Source organism: Capra hircus, chromosome 7 (assembly GCF_001704415.2).
Source record: "Capra hircus breed San Clemente chromosome 7, ASM170441v1, whole genome shotgun sequence".
Taxonomy (NCBI): domain Eukaryota; kingdom Metazoa; phylum Chordata; class Mammalia; order Artiodactyla; family Bovidae; genus Capra; species Capra hircus.
In genome coordinates, this window is record NC_030814.1 from 44,320,190 (window position 1) to 44,345,374 (window position 25,185).

At 42.4% G+C, this 25,185-nt stretch overlaps 2 protein-coding genes across 4 annotated transcripts in view; one reads left to right on the forward strand and one right to left on the reverse strand.

The window, feature by feature from the left end:
• On the reverse strand, positions 1 to 18,621 carry CNOT8 (CCR4-NOT transcription complex subunit 8). Of its 3 annotated transcripts, none has more exons than XM_005683213.2 (7): positions 18,456 to 18,621; positions 9,761 to 9,942; positions 8,431 to 8,624; positions 4,809 to 4,970; positions 3,959 to 4,103; positions 3,151 to 3,261; positions 1 to 1,514 (listed from the first exon to the last, which is right to left on the reverse strand). In XM_005683213.2, exons 2-7 carry the CDS (start codon positions 9,875 to 9,877, stop codon positions 1,365 to 1,367), a joined length of 879 nt encoding a protein of 292 aa, XP_005683270.1. In that variant the 5' UTR covers positions 9,878 to 9,942; positions 18,456 to 18,621; the 3' UTR covers positions 1 to 1,364. The 3 variants fall into 3 exon arrangements, with proteins under 3 accessions (XP_005683270.1, XP_005683269.1, XP_013821172.1); XM_005683212.3 differs by lacking the exon at positions 18,456 to 18,621 and adding an exon at positions 18,134 to 18,428; XM_013965718.2 differs by lacking the exons at positions 8,431 to 8,624; positions 9,761 to 9,942; positions 18,456 to 18,621 and adding an exon at positions 6,665 to 6,788 and having other exon boundaries at positions 3 to 1,514.
• The window catches only part of FAXDC2 (fatty acid hydroxylase domain containing 2), a 26,381-nt gene continuing 18,541 nt past the window's right edge, over positions 17,346 to 25,185 (forward strand). The window contains exons 1-4 of the mRNA XM_018051641.1: positions 17,346 to 17,555; positions 18,142 to 18,663; positions 19,139 to 19,317; positions 23,369 to 23,504. Of these exons, the coding sequence (XP_017907130.1) occupies positions 17,346 to 17,555; positions 18,142 to 18,663; positions 19,139 to 19,317; positions 23,369 to 23,504 (1,047 nt within the window). The remainder of the gene's footprint in view (positions 17,556 to 18,141; positions 18,664 to 19,138; positions 19,318 to 23,368; positions 23,505 to 25,185) is intronic.

A 25,185-nucleotide genomic window follows, 5' to 3' on the forward strand; every position in this document is an offset into this window, starting at 1 on the left:
TGCCAGTGGTTAAAAAGAAATCTTTATTTTACAAAATTAAAAACATAAATAATATTTACAAGCATCTTAAATACCAGCTTATAATACTTGACATTTTTTAATCATTTCAAATTGAGTTTTCCATAAGCTTTTAAAATGCAAGACTATTCATCCACTTCAGTGAGTTACCAGTTTTCATTTCCACTATTCCAAAGGAGTTTTTGGTTTTTGAAATTGTCCATACTGTAGTCATTCAAAAAAAAGAAAAAAAATACAGCATACTTTTTAAATGACTAGTTAAAAAAAAATTTCACAATCCTGAGCTTCCTTACCCCAGTTGTGCATGGGGTACTACTCCAAGAGAACCCTATAAACCAAATTCCTTACTGCCCTGTTTACATGTAACCACTGTGACTTTTTTAAAAGACTCACCTTCCTTCTACTCACATTAATCCATGTCCCTAACTTCTCAGTTTGCTGAAAAGGAAAAGCACAGAAAACGGAGAAGAGAGGTGGGAGAACAGAGACAACCATCTGAAATCACATTACTGAAAATATAACAGACTTACGACCCAAAACCTGCTCTCAGTAATTTCCAAGATATTTTATGAAATGAAAACTTAGAATGATTTCAAATGATGCATATGTCACAGCTAATCTCAGTGGCACAATGGAACAGACTTGAAGACATTTAAGTGGTTAACTTAATACCCATTCTGGAGTTCCTTGTATATAATGCGTAGACAGATGCAGTAGAAATTTGTTTTTAAGGAACATTTTCATTATCTGGTCTTCTCAGCACTAATTCATTTCCACATAATAATACATAAGACCAGCAAAGTGTGAGGAAAGCAAATGTCCTTGAGAAAAGTCAAAATAAACAAAAGAAAGGAAAGAAAGGAAAAGGCTCAACATCTATAACCCACTTCACAAGCCCATCGCTTGGTTCCACTTTTGCTCGAAGCCCTCAGCTCAGCTGAGGTTCACAGCAAGAAGTCTTCATCCTCAGAGATTAGCAACAAATTTAAAAGAAAAAGAATGACAACAGGTAAGAGTTATATACATTTTACTAGTTTGTTTCCAACTTGTCCTGGATTTTAAAAGGTGTCAAAGGAGCCATGGATGCTGGTGGCAGGAGATAACTGGAGAAGAGAGGCTTAGGGATGAGGAATAGGGAAGACGTTACAAATTCAGAGCAAACTTCTTCTGGATCTAAAATAAAGTCATCTTTTGTCTTCAGTAAAACAAAAGTCTGTCTGTAAATGCAGATGGTAGGTACAGTTTGCTCAAAAAAGCGTCTTCTCTTGGGGAGGAAGGTGAGTATACACGGTCAGCACAGGAAGCACCACTCTGGAGCCGGGCCAGCCTGCAGAGCCTCGCCGCCATCACTGCTGCATGTTGTTGATGATCGCCAGGATGCTCATCTTCTCCTGGGCAGAGTCCACATCCTCATTCTGCTTCTGGGCCACTCCCGTGCCTAGGCCATAGAGCCGCCCACAGTACTTGGCATCATCAATACTGTCCTCAAAAAACAACTGCAGAACAGGACAGAGAACCCCTGGTGAGAACCACGCCAAGAGTCAGGCCAAGAATCAGGCCAAGCCGCAACACTATCACATCAGCACCTCCCAGCTTTCTTAAGGCCTTGAACATCTAGCCAACTAGAAGCTAACTTCATAAAGAAAGGCTCCAAACCTCTCCTATGCATAGTCGTTTCATGTTCCTTTCTCTCTATACAGGTTCCCCTTTCAAAACAGACTTCTACTGATCTTTCCATGAGTTTTCACTGCCAAGATCCCTCTGCTGCTGTTGCTGCTTTTAGTACAACGGCCTCTATCTCATCCCTTCTCTTTAACAGGTAGCACAACGGTTAAAAGCTTGAGCTCTAACCTCAGACTGACTCACTGTGGTAAAGTCACTTCAATGCTCCTTAAGGCACAGATTCCGGTCCATAAAATGGGTAACACAGTAATAGATTGTTACAAAAATGGACATGAAGCACACACAGCAAGGTGTGTCACCCTTCTGGGCACTCCTGGGCAGGAGAACGCTCTGCTGGAGGTTGAGGAGGTGGTCCAGTGTACGGTAGCACTGTGGGATATTCAGCAGCATAACCCCACTCCCCAGGTTATGAGAGCCGAAAATGTCTCCAGACACTGCCAAGGGTGCCCCAAAGGGCAAAACTGGGAGCATGATGTTGCCAGCTTTGTTCTTCTTTCTCAAGATGGCTTTAGCTATTGGGGGTCTTTTATGCTTCCATACAAATATTAGGATTATTTGTGCTATTTCTGTGAAAAAATACCCCACTGGAATTTTGATCAGGATTACATTCACTCTGTAGACTGCTTTGGGTAGTATGAATTAACAATATTAATTCTTCCAATCCATGAGCCCAGAATATCTTTCCATTGACTTATGTCTTCTTCAGCTTCTTTCATTAATGTCTCACAGTTTTCAGTGTACAGGTCTTTCATCTCCTTGGTAAAATTTATTCCAAGGTCATTTTATTCTTTTTGATGTAAATGAGGCTGTTTTCATAATTTCTCTTTCTGATAGTTCACTATCAATGTATAGACACAAAAGATTTTTATATTAATTTTTTTATCCTGCAATTTTACTGGATTCATCTATTAGTTCTGAAAGTTTTTTGATAGAGTCTTTGTGGTTTCCTATATATAGTATGTCATCTGCAAATACTGACAGTTTGCCTCCTTTCTGATTTGAATGCCTTGAATTTCTTTTTCTTGCCTAACTGCTCCAGCTAGGACTTCCAAAACCATGTTGAATAAAAGTTGGCAAGAGTGGGTATCCTTGTCTTGTTCCTCATCTTAGAGGAAAGCTTTCAGCTTTTCACCACTGAGTATGACATCAGATTGGGACATTTGATAATAGAACTCAGCATAAAATGAGTGAGTGGTTTAACAAATGTGTTCACATTACAGAAATCAGAAGAAAAGCAAATAATTGCAAGGATGAGCACTGCAAGGAACACTAAGTACACTTCTAGACTTGAGCATGCTGAGTAACCTCCATTTCAAAATGTTTCTTTGCCTCTCAAATCAGTGTGTTTAACATATGCATAACAAACACACACCCAAAAAAAACCCTGCTTTCAAGTGGCCATCAACTTCCAAGAGACACTATAAATTTCCAAAAAGCCTTTTGCCTTACCTCTTTCATCCTGAAGAATGCCATTCCCGTCAACAGTGAGTCTGAGCCTGCCTGGTGCTGCCTTCCAATTCTCTGCAAATCCAACTGATCAGCAACTTCCTGAAGACCTCCCTGGAGATGGAAGGAAAACACATGTAATACTACAGACCCAACTTCTCTACTGGAGTCACCAATGTCTGTCAACTCTGTCTGTCTGCTCTACTGGAGTCAACTATGTCAACTATTTACTTAACAGGCCTCACCCCAGACTATCCCATTTTTAACCCTCCAAATGATACACTGTCTTATATTCCACCACTTTTCACTCCCTTCTTTTCTGTATTAATCTTGTCAGGCCTCTGCCACTGAAAGTCCTCACTGCTGGAAAACAAGGTTGGGGAAAGAGTAAATGCCAGTGCCATTCTAGATGGAAGCCTCTTAGATTAGCAATTTTTAGGGGAGAGAGTTCTTAAATTGTTTAGAGCTAAAACTCCTCTGAGAGTCTGGTACACCGCAAACCCTATCGCTAACAAACTGTACACATACCTCACGTCTCCAACTGTTTCACTAGGTTCGTGGGCCCTAAGTGAGGAATGCCTGCCTTAGGGTGAGAGAAGTAGAAGGCTCCGTGCATGCCCAGGTCAAAGACAGTTACCACGCAAATCCCTGTGCCAGTCTACTCTACATGCACCCTGTCTAGCACCAGACTGGCACCCGGCAGGATTCCAAGGACACACACTCAACAAACTACAATAAAGCAAAATGACAAATCTACATTTTTATCTTTTTCTTGTTGTTGTTACTATATATTAAGAAAAATACTGTGTACCTTAAGATTTTTACAACTCTTCATCAGGTATTTGACATCATAAATGGATGGGAAGAAAAGATTCAGAATATGAAAGAATTCATGTTCTTCTTCTGGCAAACGAGAATCTGTTAGCAACTTTACCATGTAGCCGAAATCATAGCCACTATAAGGAGAGAATGAGGCAGTAAGGTAAAAGAGTTATCAGCAGTTATCAGACCCCAGCATTCAACTGCCTATTTCTCAGTTTATGGTGCTACCTCATGTTAGGAACTTCACTTTTCCAAAGGACTCGAGTTTATCCTATACTCTGAACTGTCCATTAAATGACAACCTCACAGATTAATATGGGATATATGTAAGTGAATCCAAGGGTTTATCAATGCGGGTTTTACACATCAAAAATTTAAAAGCAGTGAAAAGTAGAGAGTTCCTTAGTGGTCTAGCGGTTAGCAGCTTTCACTGTGGCCTGGGTTCAATCCTTGGTCGGGGACTGAGATCCCACAAGCAACGCAGTGTGGCAGAAAAAAAAAAAAATACCTCTCAAGGAGAATGTGGTTTTTGAGTACCCAGGAAACTCCAGGTCAGCCATTTAAATGACAAGAAAAGGTGACCAAGTCTTCTATCCTTCCCACCCTCCATCTTTCCACTTGGCATATACCCCCTGACAGCCACAGGACACAGCCTAATACTGTGTGAAATAAACCAGCATGAGCTCCAAAGTGTTTTTTGAAAAACTTAAATGTGAGCAATAGTTATCATTTCAACTTTATAACTGCTAGTGAACAATAAGAGTGCCAAGAGGACTGCAAAAGTAATGTAAGAATTCGACTGCCTGCTCCCAAAGCAAAAGAGAAACACTGAGACTGACCTGTGAAATGAGAGCCATTTGACGTTGTCACAGAGAACCACCCCAGATGTCATAAGCAGCTCTGCAAAGTGCAGTGTGTCAATCCCTTCCTCTTCATGCTTCTGAAACTGCAGTCCTGAGTTAGCGAGGAGATCTATGGAATCCTGGGAGTACATGTCCTCTCTAAAAAAGAAGGCATTCATTTCTTAGCTCCTAGCATAGTAAAAGGAGTGGGCAACAATATTACCATCACTATATAAATCACAGAATAAGTATTCTTGAATTGCTTTCATACTTTAAGAATAAATCAACTCATTCCTTCCAGTATTCTAGCAAACAAAGTAATCTTATCTGTAACAGAAAGAAAAATGGGATTTTTTTCCCCTGCAAAATAAGTGTATTCATTACGAAAGATCCACATTTTCTCATTTAAAGAAAAGCAGAGTCAGTCAATGCAAAAATTTAAAAATAACAGAAAGTGGAAAAAATAACTTTATTACAATGCTATCACATAGAAATGACTGTTTTAATTCTTTCATCTCAGTTTGGTTGGTTGGTTGGTTTAGTCGCTAAGTCGTGTCTGACTCCTGCGACCCCACAGACTGTAGCCTGCCAGGCTCCTCTGTCCATAGGATTCTCCAGGCAAGAATACGGGAGTGGGTTGCCATTTCCTTCTCCAGAATATCTTCCCGACCCTGGAATCGAACCTGGGTCTCCTGCATTACAGGCAGAGTCTTTACCGACTGAGCTATGAGGGAAGCCCTCATCTCAGTTTACATACCCTGTTTTCTCTACCCACAGACACACCTCCATCCCTGTATCTACATATCACAGACTATCTTTCCAGACCAACACTCACAGATATAACACATTCTTTGTGGCTCTGAAATAGTATTCCACTGTAAAGATCCATTAATCTAAACACAGGAATATTTATAATACCACATAACAGAAATGAAGGTTTGTGTTCTTCTCCTTTTCCACTAGATTTCACTGCTTGCCTTTTGTTTTTCACATAAACTTAGGACAGAACGCTAGAAACCAAAACACCACAATCTCAATTTTTTTGCACTAAACTGAAACCAATGCTGAATCATAATCATGTTCTTACTAAAATAAACACTATTTTAAATACAAACACCAATCATGCAATAAATATAACCCTTATTTTTCCTGTGTACTAAACTGTCATCACTGTACAAATAACAGGCTTTGGCTAAGGACTCAAAAACTACAGTTAAAGGAAAGATCCAGATCATCTCCTAAAATTATTCTCTGAACCTCAAAGAAAACTCCAGAACAATAATCAAAAAATTATTCCTGACCTATCAGATGCTCCTAGTCCCAATTAAACAAAGCAGTTGTCAAGAACTGGGGCCCAACAGGAAATACACTAACACCACCTCATTTAATGAGCAAAACAATGATCTCCCCAAATTTTCCCCTTAAAAATTACATCCTCCTCAAAAACTTCGAAGAAGAACTATGATGTGATCCAGCAATGTCACTTCTAGGTATATATACAAAGGACAGAAAATCAGTATCTCAAGGTGATAGATCTCTGCACATCCATGTTCACAGCACCACTATTCACAACAGCCAAGACGTGCCAACAACCCAAAGGTCCATCAATGGATGAGCAGATGAACAATACACAGCACATACACACAGCGGACTATCACTCAGCTAAGGGAGGCAATTCTGCCACATATGACAACATGGACGGCCCTTAAGGACATTTGTTGTTGCTGTTCGGTCGCTAAGTGGTGTCCAACTCTGTGACCCCATGGACTGGAGCACACAAGGCTTCCCTGTCCTTCACTATCTCCCAGAGTTTGCTCAGATTCATATCCATTGAGTCAGTGATGCTATCTAACCATCTCATCCTCTGCCGCCCTCTTCTCCTTTTGCCTTCAATCTTTCCCAGCATCAGGGTCTTTTCCAATGAGTCGGGTCTTCACATCAGGTGGCCAAAGTATTGGAGCTTCAGCTTCAGCATCAGTCCTTCCAATGAATATTCAGGGTTGATTTCCTTTAGGATTGACTGGTTTGATCTCCTTGCTGTCCAAGGGACTCTCAAGAGTCTTCTCCAGCACCATTATGCTAAGTAAAATAAGCCAGTCACAAAAAGACAAATACTGTATGATTCCACTTATATGAAATATCTAAAGTAGTCAAATTCATAGAAACAAAGGAGAATGATGGTTACCAAGAGCTGGGGGAAAGGAAAAAGGTGAGCTGTTGTTCAATGGATACAGTTTCAGATTTGCGAGATGAAAAAGTTCTGGAGGTGTGCTTCACCACAACGCAAATACACTTACCATTACTCAACTGTATACTTAAATATGGTTAAGATGGTAAATTTCATGTTGTGTGGTTTTTACCACAGCTTATTTCTAAAGTGCATAAAAATCTGCCCACTATCAGATAGGCTTCAGTTTCAATCACCCTTGACTAGCATACTCTCTACACTTCATTTCTATTATGAAAGACAGTAATAAGACTATTTACAGATAAGGAAACTGAATTATAGAAGGTAAAATAACTGACCCAAATTTGCCCAGCTAAGATATGGCAGAACCCTGATCTCCTAATTGGGGAACTGATTTCCCTTTTACATTTTACACAGCTCTACTAAGATATAATTCACATAGTGAACAATGCCCTCATGTAAAGTGTGCAATTCAGTAGTATATTCACAGAGTTGTATAACCACTATCAATCATGTGCCACCTCATCACCTCTAAAAGAAACCCATACCCATTAAGCACTCACTCCCCATTACCTCCCCGCTATCCACCCTGGACAATTACCACTCTTTTCTCAAGGACCTATTTTGGACATTTCAAATAAACAGAATCATAGGATATGTGATCTTTTGTGTCTGGCTTCTTTCCGTTAGCATGATGTTGTCAAAGCTCGTGCATGTATAGCACATGTCAGTACTTTATCTCTCTGGACAGTCCAGTAACATTCCATGGCATGGAGATACCAAATACAGCCATTCCTCAGATCACAGACATTTGGACTGACTGTTTCTACATTGTGGCCTTTATGAATAATGCTGCTATGAACACTCACAGGTTTTTACATTGATGTATGATTTCATCTTTTAGGTGCAATTGCTGGGTCATACGGTAACGCCATGTTTCACCTTTTGAGAAACTGCCTGTTTTCCAAAGAGGCTGCACCATTTTATGTTTCCAATAGCAATATATGAGAGTTCTAATTTCTCCACACCCTCATCAACATTTGCTATTATGTCTTCTTGATTATAGCTGCCTAGTGGGTATGAAGTAGTTTATTTACTGTTGGTTTTGATTTGCATTTCTCTAATGACTAAGGATGGTGGCCATCTTTTCACAAGCTTATTGGCCATCTTTAAATCTTCTTTGGAAAAATATATATTCAAATCTTACGCCTATTTTTAACTGAGCTTTTTATTGTCAACTTGTAAGAGTCCTTTAAGGGAGGCTTTTCTTTCTGATATTTGTTACTCCATCTTCTGACTGACTACTCTGTCCACCCCCTACTTGGGTTTGAGGGAAACATAACTTAAAAATTAATAAAATCAGTTAAAGTCACAGTCTGCACAAATGTAGAAAGTCTAAGAATAACACTGAGAAGTGTCTCAGACACTTACGTAAGGTTGAATTTGAAGTTGAACTGCCAGGTGTTGATTCCAGAAGGATATTCTCCCTTCTCATTTGTGAATGTAAGGCCCAGCTGGATGATTTTTAAAAGGTCAACATTGCACCGTAAAAGCTGATACTGGTAATCTATAGAACTACGAAATTCACCAATGGGTCGTACCACAACACCTGGAAATTCTGTGTCCTAGGAAAGGAAAAAGTCTCTTGTCATAAGGTTTCACAAACCACTGGATGCCAACTTGATCATTCATAAAAAAATTTTTATCTCCGTTTATAAAAGCTATACGACAAACCCCAAGCTCAGGCACAAAAATTCACCTTAAAATACTGATTTCATTGATCTGCAGAAGGAGCACTGGAATCATGAAGCTTTACACAACAACTTGGAGATCTAAGCAGAATGCGAACAGAAGTAGTTGACTAACTCTGGGTCCATTAAGAACATTCTCAGTTTGGGAATTCCCTGGTGGTACAATGGTTAGGACTCAGCGCTTTCACTGGTTGGCAAACTAAGATCCTACAAGACATGCAGGGTAGCAAAAAAAAAAAACACCACCATTCTAGGTTCATATACAATTAACTAGGAATAGTTGAGGTTGAGAACAGAACTCTTATGAATAAACACAAATACAGGAACATGAGACAGCCATTAGAAAATAATAATCAAGAGCCCCAAGCTTGGCTTAAAGTAAAAAGCCTGGAACAAGATCAGAGAGAGAGTTCTGAATACCAGCCTGAAGACGTAATTCTATACTCTCCACAGCAGGAGTCACAAACTCCAGGCAGTTAAAATAAAGGAGTAAAGCACACAGAATATGAAAAGGGTTATGAGTAATGGAGACTGGAGCAAACTAAAGAGTGCGCACCTCCCCTAAAAGAGGGCCTTGATTTCACTAGGACGCATGTCTCCCTCCAGCTACTCAACACCGGACAGGAAAGTGGACCCTATGGTGCCCATTTTTTCCAGATATACCAGAAATCTGGAATTTGAGTAAGATCTCTTGACTTTTAAATGCTGCCAACTACTTTTTAAAAAGTGCTGTAACACTGTCAAAGTCACCAAACCTGTGGAACACATGTGTCCTATGGGCTGAGACAACTTCTATTTAAAGACAGAGTAACATCATCAATAATCTAAGATCCTGCAGGTTACATCCTTCTCAGACACACAGGCTACCTTGATGTTTCATAAAAGCAACATAACCTGCCAGCATGTTTAATTTACCATGGCTTTAGTGTAATCATTTCTTTCAAAATCTCATAATAAATATTCCCTAAGTCCGTTTCAGAAGGTGAGTCAAGGAGAGTAGAGCTCCTTACCATGGCAATATAACTGTAACTGAGCACAATTTCTCGGATCTTCCTCATCTCTTCTTCCAGATTGCTGGCCCAGACTTCACAGATGACCTGGCTGTTCTCCACAAGTGCCGCAGGCATCCTGAAGAAACTTGAAGGGGCTTTCAGCAGATTACGTTGGAGGGCAAATCAATGGCTGATCTGATCTACATTCAAAAACATATTTTGAAATCACATTAATTTATACACTGGCATTAAGATGTTAACAAAACAAAGACATCAAAACAATACCATCACATCATCAGCTTAAACTAAAACATTAAGACTACTGTATTTATTCTCCCATTTATACAATGGAGAGACACACACAAACACATACTTTGGCTCTGTTCCTCAGTTCTTAAACTTGAAGAAAATAAATAAAATTACTTAAACATGAAAAAACTTTTGCCTAAGCTGCCCTTTAGCACAGAAATGAAGCTATTACCCTAATCCAGTTTTTGAGCCCTCTCCAGACTAACTGAAGACTAAAATAATCCCCTGTGAATACAAATATGTCCTTATACAAGACTTTCACATCACTCTGATCACTCTGCACACAGACCAAATCATGGAAACATTTCTAAAGGAATCACTTCAGGAAGTTTAAATGTACCAGGATCTCTGAAAGCCTGACAGAATGTGGACCTGAACGCTTACGCTGAAGTCTTAACCCTGTGATGAATATGGGCATGGGAATAGCCACTCCAATCCCCAAAAAAGGAAATTCTTTTTCCCCATCAAAAAAAGTCAAATACAACCAGAGGCCAAAAGATCAAGAAGTGAGAGATTTAAGTTGTAAAAACCAATCCCAAGGGCTAATCTGAGCAACTACAATGAAAACCAGAATTTGAGTTATTAATGTCTACTTTTCACCATATAATATTATAAGAAGCTAAGCAGCAATTCAACAATAAAAACAGAGAAGATAGAGGTATAAATAATTCATCCAGAAGCAACATGATTTACAATGTATATTCTGGGAGGAAACTGGGGAGGCAACAAGATAAATTCAACCTGGTTCAGTTTTAAGAGTAATGCTATTACTATAGAAATGATGTGCCTGGTTATAAAATGACAAAAAGGAGCTTATCATAAGGGTATTTACTTAAAAAGCAAGCCCACGCACAGATCCTCAATACAATATTAGAGTGGGCTCCACTGAATATATTCAAGGGAAAATTCCTAGAAAGAGTAAAATGAATCTTTGCTTGCAAGATGCTGTTGTTGTTATTTAGCTGCCAAGTCATGCCCGACTCTGCGACCTCATGGACTGCCGCACACCAGGCTTCCTTGTCCTTCATTATCTTCCAGAGTTCACTCAGATTCATGACCACTGAGTCAGTGATGTGATCTAACCATCTTATCTTCTGCAGCCCCCTTATCTTTTGCCTTCAATCTTTCCCAGCATCAGAGTCTTTCTTTTCCAATGAATCAGCTCTTCGCATCAGATAGCCAAAGTATTGGAGCTTCAGCTTCAGCATCAGTCCTTCCAATGACTATTCAGGGTTGATTTCCTTTAGGACTAACTGGTTTGCTCTCCTTGCAGTCCAAGGGACTCTCAAGAGTCTTCTCCAGCACCATAATTCAAAAGTATCAATTCTTCGGTGCTCAGCCTTCTTTATGGTTCAACTTTCACATCCATACATAACTATAGCTAGGCAGATGCGTAGCTACAGTCATATAGCTATGACTATATCAACACCATAGCTAGACAGATACAAAACTAAGAATGTGGATCAAAACAAAATTGGCATTCCCACGTGCTATCATTTCTGAGACACTTCTGAAAAACCGTCTGTAACCAACCTCTGAAGCTGTGAAGCTCGCTCAGTCGTGTCCGACTCTTTTGCAACCCCATGGACTGTAGCCTACCATGCTCCTCCGTCCGTGGGATTCTCCAGGCAAGAATACTGGAATGGGTTGCCATTTCCTTCTCCAGGAGATCTTCCCAACCCAGGGATCAAACCCGGGTCTCCCGCATTGTAGGCAGACACTTTACCCTCTGAGCCACCAGGGAACCTCTACCAACCTCTGAAGATTCCACTTATTCAAGTTACTCCATACTTTGACAGATGCTTCTCTGAAATTATAGTAGATTTTCTGTAATCACTCTGAAACTTAAATAGACTCTGTGGCAGGTTCCTAACAAATATGGGTGAACACTTCTTAAAGGCAGAATTCATTTCTTCTCATTTTTATTCTACATACAACAGGCATAAAGTAAAGGCGTGCAAATGAACTAATCAAGAACATCAGAAAATGGCAGAAGTTCAGACAGAGTGTGGAGTAAATTCCAATATTTGACCATTATTAAGAAAATGCTGGGGGGAATTTTCTGGTGGACTACTGGTTAGGACTCAGCACTCCCACTCCGGGGGGCCCAGGTTTGATCCCACGGGGGGCCCAGGTTTGATCCCGCGGGGGGCCCAGGTTTAATCCCGGGTCAAGGAACTAAGATCCCACAAGCCATGCAATGTGGCCAAAAGAAAGAAAGAAAATGCTGGGGCCCAAAACCTTAGATTCTAAACCATGCTTAAGATGTTCCCCTGCAATAGGGCATAAAACCATTTCTATGCCCATTAATATTATATCAGTACCCCTTCATGCACTTCCTTTTTGGCATCACATCAAACACAACCATAAAACTACTTTAGGGGAAGTGGGTATCCCTAGTGAGATATTTACATAAAAACAAAACAAAAGCAATTCAAGCAAAAAATTTCTTTGTCCTTCAAGCACCAAAGATCAGGCTTAAAAAGAGGATAATTGGATTATTTTAACTCTTAGAACAAGGTTCCCGAGCTAAGAAGCTCTAATGTCAAAGCGTTAGTTGCTTAGTCTCAGTTGTATTCAACTCTTTGTGAGTCCATGGACTGTAGCCTGCCAGGCTCCTCTTGTCCATGGAAGTCTCCAGGAAAGAACACTGAAGTGGGCAGGCATTCCCTCCTCCAAGGAATCTTCCTAACCCAAGGATCGAACTCAGGTCTCCTGCATTGCAGGCCGATTCTTAATGTTTTATCAAAAGAACTCAGGGAACAATCTGAAGAGGTTCCCTCTGGTCAAACAAAATACGATCTGAATATCTTTATGGATAATTACTAAAATGTATTATGACTTCTCAGATAGAGATTTAAATCCAAGAGTTCATAATGGGTCTTCCCTGGTGGCTCAGTGGTAAAGAATCTGCCTGCCAATGTAGGAGACACGGGTTCGATCCCTGGTCAGGGAAGATCCCACATCCTGCAGAGCAACTAAACCCACGCACAACTACTGAGCCTGTGCCCTAGAGCCCATCTCCGCAACAAAAGAAGGCACCACAAGAGAAACCCTCGCACCACAACTAGAGAGTAGCCCCCGCTCGCTGGAACTAGAGAAAAGCCCAACAATGAAAAATCAGCACAGCCAAGAAATGAATAAATAAATAAATAAATAAAATTTTTTTAAGAGTTCATTATGAGCTAAGAAAATACATTTCATTGGGCACCACTAGAGAATGAGAGTGAATGGACTTATTTTTTAAAACATGTATCTTGTCTTTCCTATATAAACTATAACCCCAAGTAACCAAATAGCTGAAGGAAAGTTTCTCTTTAGAGGTGGTATAGCTAAAAATAAATACGGAGTGATAGACTATCACCATTTTGTAACTCCTAACAAATTTAAAATGGCACCCCACTCCAGTACTCTTGCCTGGAAAATCCCATGGATGGAGGAGCCTGGTAGGCTGCAGTCCATGGGGTGGCTAGGAGTCGGACACTACTGAGTGACTTCACTTTCACTTTTCACTTTCATGCATTGGAGAAGGAAATGGCAAGCCACTCCAGTGTTCTTGCCTGGAGAATCCCAGGGACGGGGGAGCCTGGTGGGCTGCCGTCTATGGGGTCGTACAGAGTCAGACACGACTGAAGCGACTTAGCAGCAGCAATAGCAGCAACGAGTTTAAACATCTGGCATTTATATGGAATATCTAGAAAAGGCAAAGAAAATCTATCAGACAGAAAAGATTACACGGTAGAATGGGACTGAGAGTTACATAAATGGGAATGAGGTTTATCTTATTGAGGAGATAGAAATGTTCCCAAACTCCACAACAATGATTACTGCACAACTCAAAAAATTTAATAAAAAGAAAAAATATCACTGAATTTTACATGAAAATGGGTGTTTTTATAGTAATGTAAATTACATCTCAATAAAGATGTTAAATAATCACTATGGCTGTAATCATCACAAAGAGACCACCAGGTATTATGTGCCTCAAAAAACAAAACACATCACCACAATGAAATTATCTTGCAAAAAAAATTTAACTTGAATCTGACCATGTCTCTATATTTAACTACCAATATACAGAAAATAAGGATACAGGAACACATTAAATGACACCAGAGAAACTCAACCAACAAAATCCAGAAACTTCTACAGGAAACTAGAGAATCCAGCTTTTTCAACAAATAAATTACAAGAAATAAAGGTAAAAGACTCTCAGGATATCTATCAATCAATCAAAACATACAGACCTTAGTTAAACTCTGCTCTAAGCAACTCATAGGAAAAAAAATTCTAACATTTTTGAGACAAGTAGAAGTCTGAACTGGAGAAGGAAATGGCAACCCACTCCAGTGTTCTTGCCTGGAGAATCCCAGGGACAGAATCCTGGTGGGCTGCCGTCTATGGGGTCGCACAGAGTCGCACACGACTGAAGCGACTTAGCAGCAGCAGCAGCGGCTGCAGAAGTCTGAACAATGTCTGATTTTTTTGGTTTCAAGGTTTTCTTTACTCCTCTTTTTTTTTTTTTGGTGTTACATAGCAGTTAATAGTGTTTTTTTTATAAGTTCTCACCTTTTAGAGATAATGCAAAATAGTTGTAAGTGACTGGACATAAAATGTGGGATTTGCTTCAAAGTAACAGTGAAGAAAATTCACAACAACTTTTACAGTACTATCATTCTCCACAGGCTTCCCTGGTGGCTCAGCGGTAAAGAATCCACCCACCAATTCAGGAGACTCAGGTTTAATCCCTGGGTCAGGAAGATCCCCCAGTGAAGGACACAGCAACCTACTTCAGTATTCTTGCCTGGGAAATCCCAAGGACGAGTAGCCTCGAGGGCTACAGTCCATGGGGTCGCAAAGAGTTGGAGATGACTTAACAACTAAACAATAATTTTTCTCTATATTTTACAGATAAGAAAACTGAAATTTAAAGACATTAACTTTAAAAGGTAGTATTATGACTTCCATTTCCAAGAAAATTCTTTTTATAATACAGGGCCTGGGGATTAAGAGGAGTACAAACTATTATGTATAAAATAAGCTATAACAATATACTGTACACAAGGAATATATATAGCCAATATTTTATAATAACTATAAATGGAGTACAACATTAAAAATTGTGAATCACTGTTGCACACCTGTAACATATAACTTTGTACATCAACTACAATTAAATTTCCTTTTCACTTCTTTTTAAAAGCTAACCATTGTTCTATGTGTGTGGGTACGCTCAGTCATGTGTGACTCTTTTCGACTCCATGGTTGTAGCCCATGAGGCTCCTCTGTCCATGAGATTTTCCAGGTAAGAAGAATGAAGTGGGTTACCATTCCCTTCTCCAGGGGATCTTCCTGACCTAGGGACTGAACCCAAGTCTCCCGCATCTCCTGCACTGGTAGGCAGACTTTTTACCACTGAGCCAGCTGGGAAGTATGTATAATCACTGTTATAGTACTGACAAACAAGGAAGTCAAAACCAGACCACTGGCAAAATATTTAAGACATGCTTCCACCAAACCCTTATCTAGGAAAACTATGCAGAAACAAACAATAGCTTGGAAGCAGCAAAATGTAGTGCCACTCGAAAACTGAAAAGGAACGTTCGTTCAGTTCAGTTCAGTTCAGTTGCTCAGTCATGTCCGACTCTTTGCGACCCCGTGAATCGCAGCACGCCAGGCCTCCCTGTCCATCACCAACTCCCAGAGTTCACTCAGACTCACGTCCATCGAGTCAGTGATGCCATCCAGCCATCTCATCCTCTGTCGTCCCCTTCTCCTCCTGCCCCCAATCCCTCCCAGCATCAGAGTCTTTTCCAATGAGTCAACTCTTCGCATGAGGTGGCCAAAGTACTGGAGTTTCAGCTTTAGCATCATTCCTTCCAAAGAAATCCCAGGGCCGTTACACACATTTAATTTAGCGTAAATTACTACTGTCAGCCTAAAGCAACGTAAATAATGATGATGATAATAAATAAAGCTAACAATTCTACCTGCCACTTTCCACTCAGTGAGCACAAGCTCCAGTATGAGCCCAAAATGGGGATCAATAAACATACTTTTCCCCATGGTCATCAGTCCTCTTCCTAAGCCTCTCAGTGCCAACACAGCACAGGGCACCTCATAGTGTAGAATGACTCTATGCCATTCAACCGTGTGTATCTGTTCAACACAGCCCCTAAAGGTAACCTAATTACTGTACCTGGATTACAACCAAAGAAACTGTAATAAGTTTCCAAACTGAGGGAGAAGACTTCTTTAGTAGAGTAGTGTTAAGAATCCATCTGCCAATGCAGGGGACACAGGTTTGATCCTTGAAGCAGGAAGATTCCACATACTGCGGAGCAACAGTGTGCCACAACTACTGAAGCCCGCTCGCCTAGAGGCTGTGCTCTACAACAAGAGAAGTCACCACGATGAGAAGCCCACAGACCGCAACTAGAGAAAAAGCCTCCACAGCAACAAGGATCCAGCAGAGCCAAGACGAAATAAATAAATTATCTTTTTTTAAAAAATGAAGGTGACACAACTGCACTAGATTTACTGAGAAACACAATGGCCATTTCCAATTCTGCACTTTCCTAAGTGAAGTGACAGTGAAGTCGCTCAGTCATGTCCGACTCTTTGTGACCCCATGGACTGTAACCTATCAGGCTCCTCTGTCCATGGAATTTTCCAGGCAATAGCACTGGAGTGGATTGCCATTTCCTTCTCCAGCGGATCTTCCCGACCCAGGGATCGAACCCAGGTCTCCCGCATTGTAGACAGACGCTTTACCGTCTGAGCCACCAGGGAAGTCTTAATTTTGGTTGCATGCAAGGTTTGACCCTCAGGCTGACTTGAAAACCTGATTCCCACAGAAGCTACTCCACTCTATATGAAAGCAAAATACAAGCCCTGATACCTGTTGCTTGCCAGTACTAGACTGTGTAAGGCCACTCAGGAGTTCCTGAGGTGTCTGCCCTGTGCTCATCTGTAGAACAAATTGAGCAGATCGCCCCTCAATGATCTACAGTGTAACTTCTCCAAAACAAAGCTTCTTACTAACTCAGAAAAGCTCTGAAGAGCAACTCAAGAAAAAGTAAACAGAACGCTTTCTCTGCAAGCAATCCAGAGAACCAGACTTTGCTTGGGAAAAGCATGTTTTGGTTTTTCTGGGTTTGTTTTGTTTGAGGCTGTGTGTGCAGTTCAGTCCAAGGAAACAATAAAAAAAGACTTCCCCATTCTAGCGGACAGGACAAAGGCTTTGCAACGCACGGCTAAGAAGGAAAAGGAAGTAAGCAGCACTTCAGAAGAAATGGCAGCCTCCTGGAGGGGGGTTCTCCATTTCCCGGCCGCGGGGGCCGCCGTCCTCCGCCCCCGCCAAACAGTGTCCCAAGACACCACCCTGGACCGAACCGCAGTTCAACCAGTTTTAAAAACTACCCTTGTGGCCCGGACCTGTGAGCTGGCTCCTCCAGAGCGAACAGCTCTGGTTCAGAAAGCCACCGAAAAGCAAGGAAAAGTTGTGAGGCCGCAAGAACCAAGAAGGGGGAGGCGCGCGAGGTTCCAAACTCAGGTCCCCTGCCTTACATCTTCTTCCTTCATCTTTCTCTCCTGTTCTGGACCACTTTCCCACTGCAAACCACCCTTACCCCTCTCCTCCTCCTCCTAACCCCACTTTTTTTTTCTTTGGTAAAACAAAGATATTTAAATTACACCCCTTAGGGCCAAAGAGACCTAAGTTCGAAGCGAGGACGCGAAGGAGCTATGGGGCTTTGCCTACGTTACTTAACCTCTCTCCTGCCTCAGTTTTCCCTTCTTTTAAAATGGGTTTAATGATGGCATACATCTCGGAGGACTGCAGTAGTGGTTAAAAGAATGAAGCACATAAGGTGCTCTTCAAGCTCCGGTACACAGCACTAGAATATTACTGTCGTGTGCTAGTGGTGGTTATTATGACTACTATTTTATTTGATGGGCCTCTTTCTCTTCTCATACCCTTTCCCTCACGCACCCTCCCACTCCCTTTCCTCCCGCAGGCCCCTGATGGCCTCCACACTTTCTTATCTCACCCTCCTCCCTGATAAGCCTGGACTCGCTTACCGTGACAGGCAGAACCCGCAAAGCGCGGTCAGACGGGCTGGCGGGAGGGCTTCCCGGGAGCGGCGACGGTGGCCCTTGACCCGGTGTTCTCCTCCCCCTGCCCCGGATCGGGTCCTAGAACCGAGCGGCCCAGTGAGATGGGCGCCCTCGGGCCCAGAGCGGCTTCACGCACCGCCCCCAAACAACCTGGCCACACCGCTCTACCCATCCGATCCGCCCGACTCGCCTGCTCCTTCCGCGTCGCTTCTGGCGCGCGCGCGCCTGACTCCACCCGCCCCTCCCTTTCTGCGCGCCCCGGCGATCCTGTGCGTGTTCGCCCAACCTGTGGCCTCGCGGGAGCGTCGCGCGAGCGCGCAAACGGCAGGGCGGGGCGACCTCGAACGACGCACGCGGAATACAGGGCCCCTCCGGCCTTCGCGCTGTTCGTTGTGCTGGTTCATTTCATCAACACCACTGCTCCTCCATCTCGGTTCGCCTTCCGCGCACGCTCAAATGAAGGGGCGTGCCCTAGGGCTAGCCTCCTCCCTATGGTGGGCGTGGCCTAGCTAGACTAAAGGCCGAGGGCAGCGCTGGGTCTGTCCGACTCAATCTTCACATTTACGTCTGGGTTCTTTCTCCCTTCTCTGAAGGACCATTAAAATCGGAGGCAGCAGACTTTCAGGGAGGTTTGCTGGTGGGGGGAGTGGGGCGTCGAGGGGAGGGAAGGGGAAGGGGGGTTGTCCTGACCCCTTCCTGTAATACTAATGCCGCCCCCTGGACACTTCACTTACAAGACATCTACCTTACAACTTCCTTTCTGACAACTGGTTGGCAGTGGGGCAGCAACCCCAAATAAAGTCTAGGTGACATCCACCAAGGCCCGCTCCCCACCTCCTCGCCTCGGGGAGCAGAGCCGGCACCGCTACCATAGCAACCAGCCCTAGGGTCTGTTCGAGTTACAAAGAAGACGCGGCTTGGTTGAGGAGGCACAGTGTGAATGCTGGTCCGCTCCCGCTTTCTGAGAAGCTCCGAGACGTGTCGGGTGCTAAGCGAACTCGCCAGATCTTCGTTGTCAGAGCAGTGAGGTCCAGGCCTAGCTTAGGTTCTTTCAAAGCCCGCACCTGCCCTCTGATTATCCGTGAATCTTGTTTGGAAAGAGAGCTCTTTGCCAACTCCTATTCTTGGCAGCTTGACCGAGCTCGGATGCAAGGTTGCCTCGTGTTCTCCGATGGTGGGAGAGAACGCAGAACACTGACTTCCTGAACAGTTAGCAATTCCAAGCAGCCCTCACAGTCACTCACGCAAAACCTCCCGTCCCTGTGAGAAGGTGCAGACTCCCCAGAGCATAGAGAGTCATCCTTCTTGATGTCTTCCCTTGAAGGAGCTGTTGGTACTGCTGCTGCTGCTGCTAAGTCGCCTCAGTCGTGTCCGACTCTTTGCGACCCCATAGACGGCAGCCCACCAGGCTCCCCCGTCCCTGGGATTCTCCAGGCAAGAACACTCGAGTGGGGTGCCATTGCCTTCTCCAGCTGTTGGTAAGTGGATAGCAAATTCAACCCCAGCGATGTGAACGCTCATCCCATTAAAATTGCACTTTCTGAACACTCCTTCCCTTTCCGTCTCCGAAGGAGTATCTGTCTCCTTATCCGTAAGAGGGATATGAAAAACAATCTCACAAGATGTTTGTGTTAATAAATGGAAAAACGCTGTACAAGATATAGAAGTGTATTCAATAAAGCATTGTTTCTGGCCTGTCTCTGTTATCCCTGAAATATTCAGTATTTGTTAGCTCTGCTGCAGGCTTAACAATCATTCCATTCAGCAATACTGTGATGGAGAAGGCAGACAAGACACTCCCTTCTCCCGGCCCTGTGAGTTTCTAATATCCTCTCATCCACTCTGTCATACCATTCAGTACAGGGTAGCTCTATCAAGAGCTAGCCACATGAAGAACAGCCTGTATTCTCCCCACAGCACTGGGCCTGGTGTGCACTGAAACAATCAAGTAGGAAACATACCCCATCTTCTCCCCTCTCCAACACCCCAAACCCCAAACTGACTGTTCGTTTCTCAGGTTACACAAGTGTAAAACAAACACCCTGATGGCTTGTATTTCTGAAGACCTTAAGTGTTTGTTGCAAACAATGGATTTTATACTGCACTTGCTTATTGCAAAATTAGAACAACTGTGTAAAATCACTGATTCTTAATAGGAGATGAAACAACAGTTAGAACTGGACATGGAACAACAGACTGGTTCCAAATAGGAAAAGGAGTATGTCAAGGCTGTATATTGTCACCCTGCTTATTTAACTTCTATGCAGAGTACATCATGAGAAACGCTGGGCTGGAAGAAGCACAAGCTGGAATCAAGATTGTCGGGAGAAATATCAATAACCTCAGATATGCAGATGACACCACCCTTATGGCAGAAAGTGAAGAGGAACTAAAAAGCCTCTTGATGAAAGTGAGAGAGGAGAGTGAAAAAGTTGGCTTAAAGCTCAACATTCAGAAAATGCAGATCATGGCATCTGGTCCCATCACTTCATGGGAAATAGATGGGGAAACAGTGGAAACAGTGTCAGACTTTATTTGTTTGGGCTCCAAAATCACTGCAGGTGGTGACTGCAGCCATGAAATTAAAAGACGCTTACTCCTTGGAAGGAAAGTTATGACCAACCTAGATAACATATTCAAAAGCAGAGACATTACTTTGCCGACTAAGGTCCGTCTAGTCAAGGCTATGGTTTTTCCAGTAGTCATGTATGGATGTGAGAGTTGGACTGTGAAGAAGGCTGAGTGCCGAAGAATTGATGCTTTTGAACTGTGGTGTTGGAGAAGACTCTTGAGAGTCCCTTGGACTGTAAGGAGATCCAACCAGTCCATTCTAAAGGAGATCAGTCCTGGGTGTTCTTTGGAAGGAATGATGCTAAAGCTGAAACTCCAGTACTTTCGCCACCTCATGCGAAGAGTTGACTCATTGGAAAAGACTGATGCTGGGATGGATTGCGGGCAGGAGGAGAAGGGGACAACAGAGGATGAGATGGCTGAATGGCATCACTGACTCGATGGATGTGAGTTTGAGTGAACTCCGGGAGTTGGTGATGGACAGGGAGGCCTGGTGTGCTGCAATTCATGGGGTCGCAAAGAGTTGGAGATGACTGAGTGACTGAACTGAACTGAACTGGAGAAGAATATATTCAATAATATATATCACATTTGAAAGAAAAAAAAACTTGCTTTTGAATGGCACACATTATGAATGGTCATTACAATAAGTAAGACTTAAACATATTCTGAGCTGGGAGAGCATATAGGTTTTAAAAACCTGAGGAACATTGGTTGTAAAATCAGTTTTCCTTAAGAACAAGACAGGATGATTTCCTTAGCCAGCCAAGCCTTTCTGTTATTACTAATTCTCTTGCTCTCCCTTCCTCTCCCCGTTCATGAATGTAACAAACTCATCTTTAGTGTTATAACCAGATTTCAAAAATCTCTGTAATTTTTTTGTAATATGACCAGCATTGAGAATCTTTTCTGAACTTCTGCATTATTCTGTAATGTTCTAGAAGCAATGGGACCCCAAGGCTTCAGAATATCTCTGAAGATTTTAACCAGATGTGTTTATTTGGAGTTTGGGATGAGGGATATATTCCAGAAAAATTGGTAAACATAGCTATAAAAATCTAACTTCCATTAGATCTGGAAGGGGCCTCCAAGATACTCTTATCAAACTTGCTCATATTATAAATGAGGAAACTGAGACCCAGAGAGGCAGAGGTCACAAAACTGGTGAATGACAGTGCCCAGTTTGAGCCCAAATCTACCTTCTTTCAAGATCTCAGAACCTGTCCTCCCTTTAAAGGAGATCAGCCAAGGAAGGGACCATCTTATACAACCTTGAAGTAACAAGAAAGCTAAGCGAATCCTCAAAGACAGAATGGAGAGAAAAACCAGAGGATCAGGGAAGAGTCTCATTCATGCAAACTCTACTGTAAACCTACTATGTGCCAAAGTTATTAGTATCACGAAGATATATAAAGCTATTTTCTGTCATTCCTACCTCCACTTGTACTAATCCTCCCATCCAGAATTTCCTTCCTTGTCTTTACCACTACTCTGCCTCTTTAAAATAGAAAAAAAATTCTGCATATAGTGATCAATAAATATATGCGCATGGCAGTGATTCTTAGAGCACAGGAAAATAGGACATAGGAATAACATTAAAGGAGAGAAATAAGGCAGACCTTGGAAGTCAGTAAGGTTTGGTCAGTGTACAAGACAGACTTGAGTGGCCAGGAATATATACATTACACAAGTATCTAGATTATTGAACAAATACTGGTACCTCTAAAGAAAGCAATGATAAAAAAAAATGAACAAGTTGTACAAGATGTATTTTCTGAAGAAGCATTGAATGTTTGCTGAGCTTTGTGTTGTGCAGGGAATTAGGGAAAGATGACTAAGATGTGGTCTTTTAATTGGCCAGATAACGTATGACACATGGAGACAACAGGACAGCGTGCAACCTTAAGAAGAACATGCAGCTCTTCAAGGTACCAAATGGAACAATCTCTGCATGTGCATGCTAAGTAAAAAAGCAAGGAGCATAACAAGTATATATGGTGAGCTGTTCCTGAAAAGGGGAGACATATATGTTAGTATTTACAGAGATAAGCTCTGGATGGAAATACAAAAACATTAGTTCTAGGGGTTGCCTCTTGGGAGAAGTAGAGGACTGGGAAGGATGAAAAAAGACTTGCTTTTCACTGTACACTCTTTTGACCCTTTGGTTTTTTATATCAGACATACATGCTGCCTAGTAAAAAAAAAAATTTTCAGAAACTTAAAAATTCAATTCTTTTTCAAAAATCTCACCTTTTCACATCACGGGTCATCCTGTATCCTAATTTCACCTGTTTTACCTCTCCAGGGAGGGGTTCCTTTCCTGCATCTAGACTCAACAGCAGTAGTTGCCACATCTCTCCTCCCTTGGCTGCCCTCAGCAGCAACAGAAGCAATCAAAAGTGAGACAATGAGACCTTGTGGTCCAGGGAAGCTTTTTATCCACTTGGACACCCCATCTTCTGCCATTGACATTATCTGACTCCCACGACTCTTACCAAAACTGCCTCCTACAAGACAGTGACATTTTAAGTTGAAGATGTAACAAGTTTGGAAAAAGAAAAGAAGACAAAAGCTCAGAGCTCAGCCAAATGTGCTTTTTCAAGCCGTGGATTTCCTCTTGGTTTTCAGATGTCCTTTGGCAAGAAGGGCGTTTTTGTCTCTCATCAAAATAGACCCAAATTCTTTTTCCCATTATGTTCACGTGCCTGGCCTGAGCCAGCCAATCGGCTTGGCCAGCCTCCCAGCCCACCCGAGTACTAGCAGGGTGAGAAGGCAGCAGCTGCCGACTGGGGGCTGAAGGAAGAGAGAGCTGGCTTGAGCTGTGCAGGGACCTGAAAGAACTGGGAAACAGCCCACTGCAGAGGTGAGTGGGAGCTGGGCAGGGAAGCTCGTCACCAAGATTAGGACACGTCCAAGTTCATTTAAAGAAAGGCCAAGCATCCCCTTCTCACCTTTGCACCTCTCTGTCTTGCCCACTTACAGTGCAGGTGAGATCTGCCTCTGAGAAATGTCCTGGGATGTCTTCTTAGAACACAGAGTCCTCTCCTGTCTTGCTAATGTCTACATCCTCCGCCTGTGTTTTCACCATCTCCCTCCTCTGTGTACTCCCATTTATCTAGCAACTGACAGATAATTCTGTCAAATGGATTGGGTTTGGCTTCAACACCATGTGAAGGAGAAAACCCCAAGTTAGAATTCAAAAATCCGACTGTAAAAGACTGTCAGGAAGCAACTGTGGTTGAATTGCCTCTCTGTAAACTGGTATCCAGGGCCACCTGGAAGACATGGGGCCAATTACAACAAAATTGCAAAGGCCCAAGGTACGTGTGTGGGCTAGGAGCTGGACAACCACATCCAAGCTGTTTTCAAGCAGCATACTGGGATTTATCAACAGCTGTTCCATGTTTACATTTGTGGATGTCCTGGTAGTACCCCAGGATGGATTCCCACAGAGGTTACCAAGGGAGAGGAATAGTGTGTGTAGATGGGGATGAACAGGGGGCCAGTGATTTTCAGGGTGCTCATATGGATCCTTTGAGGTATAAGGCAAGCAAGACAAGATAGAGACTTGTAAGCTGCTTCAGTTTCATAGAAATTCCAACTAAATTTCTCTAGCTGGGATATAAAGAGTCCATTCAATTTGGCAGAAACAAATGCTCTGAGTATTAGCTTCTGACCTTAGAAAGGAAAGTGTATAGTGTAGGGAAAGGTGCTGAATTGTTTGACAGCAAATGTTAGACACATTCTGAGGGCAAAAAAAAAATCTTTTCCCCTTCTTTTGTTTATTCAACAAATACTTCCTGAGTATGCTAGGCTTGTGTTTGGTGCTGTGGATCTCCGAGTAAACAAAATAGGCATGATTTCAGCCCGCCAGCCATGCAGTCAAGTGGGGCAGTAAATCTGAAGGGGTATAAGTACCCACAGCAAAAGCAGTGAAGAGGGCATTGCTAAAACTGTCGAGAGGGGGTCATTTTTGTCTCAGAGTTTAAACGTTTCCTTCAAGCATTTTACCTTCTTGAATGAATATCTTTTCCCTCTATAAGAGTTTCATTTACATACAGACCTTGCCATTCTACCTTCTCGAAACCCTCTTTATCAGAAGCTTTAAGCTGGAGGCAGACTGCTCAGCTTTTCCCAAGAATACAAACAGCCTGAGAGCAGAGGCTGAAGTAATGGCAGTTTCAGTCCTCAAGAGACAGTAGCCCTCTCCCTCATGAAAAAAAATTTGTTATTCTGAAACCACTTGTGATACCAGGCAAAGTGTTAGAAAGCCTGGATTTTGTCAGACAGTGTGGAGTTTGGAACAAGTCAGTTTTGTTATCTAAGCTTCTCTCTTTACCTATAAAATGGAAGGGGTAGACCAGATGGTCTATCAGGTGTTCCATTTCCCTAATAATTTTCTTTTCTAATAATTTCACAAGATATTTACAAAGAAACCATGTACA